The sequence below is a fragment of the Sphaerodactylus townsendi genome, linkage group LG09, assembly GCF_021028975.2.
Source record: "Sphaerodactylus townsendi isolate TG3544 linkage group LG09, MPM_Stown_v2.3, whole genome shotgun sequence".
Taxonomy (NCBI): Eukaryota; Metazoa; Chordata; class Lepidosauria; order Squamata; family Sphaerodactylidae; genus Sphaerodactylus; species Sphaerodactylus townsendi.
The window spans coordinates 90,583,154-90,589,153 of NC_059433.1; the positions used below are offsets into that span (position 1 = coordinate 90,583,154).

At 43.0% G+C, this 6,000-nt stretch overlaps 1 protein-coding gene across 2 annotated transcripts in view; it reads right to left on the reverse strand.

Moving 5' to 3' along the window:
- NECAB1 (N-terminal EF-hand calcium binding protein 1) overlaps window positions 1-3,753 on the reverse strand; it is a 63,914-nt gene extending 60,161 nt beyond the window's left edge. For both annotated transcript variants that reach the window (XM_048508495.1, XM_048508494.1), the window contains exon 1: window positions 3,448-3,753. In XM_048508495.1, coding sequence (XP_048364452.1) covers window positions 3,448-3,567 — 120 coding nt within the window. In that variant the 5' untranslated portion in view covers window positions 3,568-3,753. The remainder of the gene's footprint in view (window positions 1-3,447) is intronic.
- Between the last annotated feature and the right edge of the window lie 2,247 nt (window positions 3,754-6,000).

Sequence of the window (6,000 nt, forward strand, 5' to 3'; positions counted from 1 at the left end):
AACAAATTACTCTTAAAAAGTATCCACATTTTGTATATTGCTATTTTGCTTTGCAGCAAATTAAACAGAATTTCTGAACGTTATTTTGACATAAGCAATATTTTGCAGTGTACCAAGGCAACATTTTTTTCTACATTAAAGTAGTGCATGCAATATGGAGAGGCACTGGCCCTTCAATTGCAAGTATAACCATGAATGCGTGAAGGGTGTAATCCACCCTCCCATGCCCACATTTCCCCAGTAACTGGTCTCCACTATTGTAGCATGTATTGATCGAGTTGCCTCAGTTGTTCAAAGAACTACTAGCAAGCTGTGACTGTGTTCAGATAACAGTGCTGGGTCACTTATCACATTCTTGACAATTGCTGGACCTCATAATGCAATAATAACACTTAACATTTTAAGGGATGTTTTAACGTACTTAGGGTGTTTCTTGCAGATTGGGTTAGATCCAGGCTACATTTTCTGCTAGCAGAAGGGGAAAACCAGTTCCTCCTTCCCACCCCAGACTCTTCCTTTCCCCCACATTGTTTGTAGGGTTATCCATCTCCCAGGAGCAGCATTTCATGGAGATCAGTAGGTTCCCATGGGACACAGGAGGCAGGAAAGCTCCATTTCATGGATGTAAAACTGAGTCTGGATCCAACCTTGTTATGTTACCACAATCTATGACAACCTTGTTGGGCAGGCAAATATTATTATCCCAGTACTGCTGATGGAGGGTTAGTAAAGGTAACTTGCCTTAGGCCACAAGTGAGTTTACAATAGAGTCAGATTTAAACCTGAGATCTCCTAGATTTATAGCTCATTCTGGAACAGAGAAACCCTATGAAGAGTTACTGGGGCCTAATTCCACAAAAGTCAATGTGCCTAGACTGGAGTAATTCTGTATATGATTATGCTGTTAGCTGCTGTGCTGTACCAGTACACACAGAAGTAACTTGAGATGAACAAAATCTCAGACTCAAACTATATTTTTATACAACTGAAATGCATTAGCACACTAACATGCTCCTTGGAACCCCTATAGCAACTTTTGTTGAACGTTCAACCCAATCGTTGGTAAATGAATTTGACACAGATATACTTAATTGATATATAATATTTGACGATAGTTGATAAGTGATATGTATTTACTACTTGACAGTTTGAGATTACATATTAGGTGACTACCAAAAATAAAAGCAATCAAGAAGTTCCAATAAGACATCATGACATCTAAAACAAATACATAAAAATAAATAAATAAAGCCATTTGAAAACCAAACCTGCAATGTCAGTGGTGGGCTGGAAAGCTTTGATGAGTGAAATACTTACAAATATATTATAGTTTTCTTATCAATTTTTTAAAATATAGGTATGATTCACAATATTTCCCTCAGCACTACACACATGAGACAGAATCAATTAAAATGCATTTTGTACTTTCAACTTTATTAATCTGTTGGATCACATTGTTCAAAAACATGCAATATTTATTGTAGAAATGATGTAAGAGAGCTGAAAGTGTGATTTGCAGTGGCTAAAAGTGCCATCCTAGAAAAAGTGCCATCCTGTTTAGGATTCTTTGGGCACCATACATTCTACAGGAGAGCCTTTACCCCAGATCAGTCCCAATCTGTCTGATAGCTTACTTAGGATTGATATCATTAAGAGACTGTCAAACTGATCTACAAACCAGTTCAGCCAAAATACTTGGATGTCCCCTGCCTTAGCCATGTTAACTGGATTATTTATCAAAGCAGCAGATGATCTGTTTTCCATGGCAAGCCATTAACGTTAGACATAGGTTCGAATGTTGCAGATGAATGAACCAAAGAATAGTTTAAGGTTAGAATTTCTGCCTATGATTTAGAGCATCATAAGAGAGAATATTTCTTTTGTGCTGGTCTTTCAAATGAAATGGGGAAATGGTACAAAAAGTACCTGCCTTCTTTTTTTTGACATATTTATTTGGAAAGGGATTTATTTTGTGGGGAAGAGCCACTGTCTAGTGAAATAATCAAAATGTCAATAATATATCTCAGCACCTCTTTTTTTTAAAAAAAAAGGAGCTTCATTTTCCTCAAGCACACCAAAATATCCCTGTTGCTCTGCACATTAGAAATACTTTCATCAGCTCAGCTCTGAAGAAAATGAGGGTGTTTTTTTGCTTCAGTGCCTATCTAAATTGCTCCAGAGATCTATTTCTACACACACACTTTTGCTAGACTCCGTAGCAGCTTCAAGTAGCAACGAAGCACCAAAATGTTGCTTTTCACTCTCTTTGCTTAAAAATAAATCCTCAGAACTTTCCCTTAGAGGAATAACTCAGTGATTTGAGTGGGACTGAAGGTTCAGCCAAATGAATTTCCTCTTTGAGATGACCTGCCTCCATATTAAGTACTTAGAACCAAAATGTCAAAGAATAAACTATACACAGCAGCATATGTATTGTCGAAGGCTTTCATGGCAGGACTCAACTGGTTGTTGTGGGCTTTCCAGGCTGTGTGGCCATGGTCTGGTAGATCCTGTTCCTCAGTTTTGCCTGCATCTGTGGCTGGCATCTTCAGAAGTGTATCATACAGCCAGATGTGGGATCCAGCAGGTTCTCACCAGTTCCCGAGAGTGGGTTACTAATTATTTGTGTGTGCCGAGAGGGGGTTACTAATTCGGTCCGCTTTTCCATCTCCACGCCCTCGTCCCCCCCCGAGAGGCATACTGCCTTTGAACGTGAAGGTTCCATATAGCAATTGCGACTAATAATGTAACTCCCTGAACTCGGTTAATCCTTTTCAGGTACTGCAATTCATTGATTCTCAGCCTTTTGTACCTTTTATCTCACCAGTCTCTATCAAAGAACCTGTGTGTTTCACCATTGCTGTGTTCAAATTTGTGAGTTGGGGCATTTTCTATGATGTGATGATGATTTAGAAATGACCTGGTGCAAAAAAAATTTTGGGGGTGGGGTGGCTGCCCATGGGGGGGGGGGGCATCCAACTCAGGTTTTGCCCAGGGCTCAGGTTTGCTAGGTACGCCTCTGCCCCCTTTGCTGAGGGGAGGCTGGCGAGGGAACCTGTTACTAAAATTTTTGGATCCCACCACTGCATACAGCTCTGTGATGCACTTCTGAAGAGGCCAGCCAGAGAGGCAGGTAAAACATTAAGAACAAGATCTACCAGACCACGGCTACACAGCCTGGAAAGCCCACAACAACCAATACGGCAGCCTCTCCCTTTTTCCTTTGCCTGAAAGGTTTCCTGCAATGCAACAGGATGCGACTTTTTTTCTAGCCAAGAAGATGCAGCTTCCCCTGTTGAATTCCTGCCATGCAGCTGTTTAAGACTCAAGGGCCAATGCGATCCCCTTCCCCTCCCCGACAAAGACAAACTTTCTCAGCGTAAAGGAGCTGCAAGGAAAAACAGGCGACAGGCTTACTGGCACCACGATTAACCCTTTCATGCTTACATCAAGGAAGATGGACTGCCCCTTGGTCCTGGTCAGGGCAGAGCGGAATTCTTCGGAGGGATGGCCGGGGGAAGACGGAGATGCGCCCGCGCTGCCTCCTTCCATGCCGGTGGTTGCCATCGGGGTGGCGGATGGATGGCAGGGCAGATGCTGTGCGGAAGGTCTCCCGCGTCTTCGCCTTTGATGGATGCGTCCGAGTCGTGTCAGTTTCGGGCAGCCCCTGACTTTGCAAAAGACCCGCCCGCCCGCCTTCTCCAGCTCTGGCTAGCCAAGGAGCCAAGACAGACCTCACCCACCTGCCTCGGCTTTCTCCTCCCTCTCTGCTGCGTTCAGGAAAAGGAGGCGGGGGGGGGGGCACCTCAGTTTCTTGCTAAGGCACAATAGTCGCCGTGCTTGTCTGATAACCGAACGTATCTGAACTCATCACCCTTGGGACAGGTGAAGCAATAACTGAAGAATGTGAGCATGTGCCGAGTGCTTCTCCTTTAACCTGGAGTAAGGACAACGTCTCCCTCTTAATCATACCTGTTCTTAGAGAGGGCACCACATCAGATCGGTGGATGCGGCTCCTAAGCAAATTTTAACATTGGCAGGTCCTTTCCTTGAAATACAGGCAGGGACTCCTGGGTTCTTACAAAAGCAAGATTAGCTAGAAGATACACCCTGGTTCCCACATACTAATGCTATGGTGGGGAGGAAATAGCCCTCAACAATGATTAAGTTATCACTCTAATAGGAAAGTGGATGATGAAAACAGCAAAAACAGGCTACCGACAGGCAGGTTAGGTGTCTTTACTTTTCAGATTCCCCAAATTTGCAGGAAAGTATGGCTTTGTAAAGTAACTAAAAGGTGGGAGGAAGAGAAATGTTCAGAAATGGGTGGGATGCAGAGATCTTTTGTCAGGTGTGGAAAAAGGAGGAAACAATCCCAAACCCTGTGCTGTGTTGCCTGCAGAAGTGAGGTGGGCAGAAACTAGAGGCAGGGTTTCTTCAGTGGTGGCACCTTGCCTTTGGAATGCCCCCCCCCCACTGGCATCTCTCTATGTGTGTGTGTATATACACACACATGTACACAGTGGTGGGATTCAAAAATTTGAATAACAGGTTCTGATGGTGGTGGGATTCAAACAGTGGCGCCGCCACACACACACTCCTCCAGTCCCTATTGGGCAGGGAGGATGCTTTAGTAACCCCTTCTCAGCACTCAGAAAAAATTAGTAACCACTTCTAGAGAAGTGGTGAGACCTGGTTGGATCCCACCTCTGCATGTGTGTGTACACACACACACACATACACACACACACACACACACACACACACACACACACACACACTCATTTAAACAGCTCATGAATAATATGATGCTGCTTTCTGATTTTATTACATTGATTTACTTTTTGAGGTGGTGCCAGCAGGTCTCTGGAAAGGTAGCTTTTTTACACAGGTTATAGAGTCCCACTGTACAAAACAGAAAAATGACTAGGGATTGTGGTCTACGCTACTGTGTTTAGCTTGCTGTAAAGAAGGGTCCTACTATGTAATTTTGCATCTTTTCATATTTATCCTTATACTGATGCTTTGCTTCCGTTCTGTTTTTAGATCTCTGGCTGGTTCCATATTGCTACAATGGTACTCCTATTGCACTGTCTATGGAATGTCCCATCCTGTTGATTGTATTGATTCACTCTGTGTAATTCACCTTTACACCCAGTGAGAAAGGTGGACTATATATAACACGAATAAACAAATAAATATAGATTTTTTAACAGAGAATCTCAGTGGGGAGAGTTTGGGGGAATGGGGTGGGATTTCCAAAGTCCTTCATCCTGCCATTCTTTGTGAACCAGTTCCTAATTGCTACCCTTTTTTTTCCACACATAAAGTTAGAAAACTTTCCCATTGACATTATTATAAAATCTAGGGCTCATTCCGCACATGCAGAATAATGCACTTTCAAACTGCTTTCAGTGCTCTTTGAAGCTGTGTGGAATAGCAAAATCCACTTGCAAACAGTTGTGAAAGTGGTTTGAAAATGCATTATTTTGCGTGTGCGGAAGGGGCCTAAGACAGCAGATGAGACGAGAAGGCATCATGGCATTGACTTTTTGTATGGCCAGCTGAATATATTCATACTGGCTAGGGGGATTAAACTTGTATCTTTTAAATAGTGCATTAAAGAAGGAACTACTGCTGAAGGCTTTCAGGATGATTTTAAACTCTTTTCACATCATATGAAGACATTTCTTCATCCCACATTAACTGGCCTTTTTTCAAATAACCCTTCTTGGGGCCATTTCTTTTGTCTGAAAGCAGCTGTATCACAATCGTGTTCACAGCCTCTCCTTGGGAACTGCTAAACATTAGGGTGCGTAATAACTCTTCAGTTGGCTTTGTCTCTGGCAGCAGCTGATGTTTCCGCATCAGAAGTGATAATGCAGGTCGCCTTGCTGTGAAAATGCTTTGCCTGTTGATTTCTTCAGTTCTAGCTGCTGCTAAAGGCTAACCCATCCATACAGGCAAATGCACACAGACTGCAGTGGCAGATCATCTGTA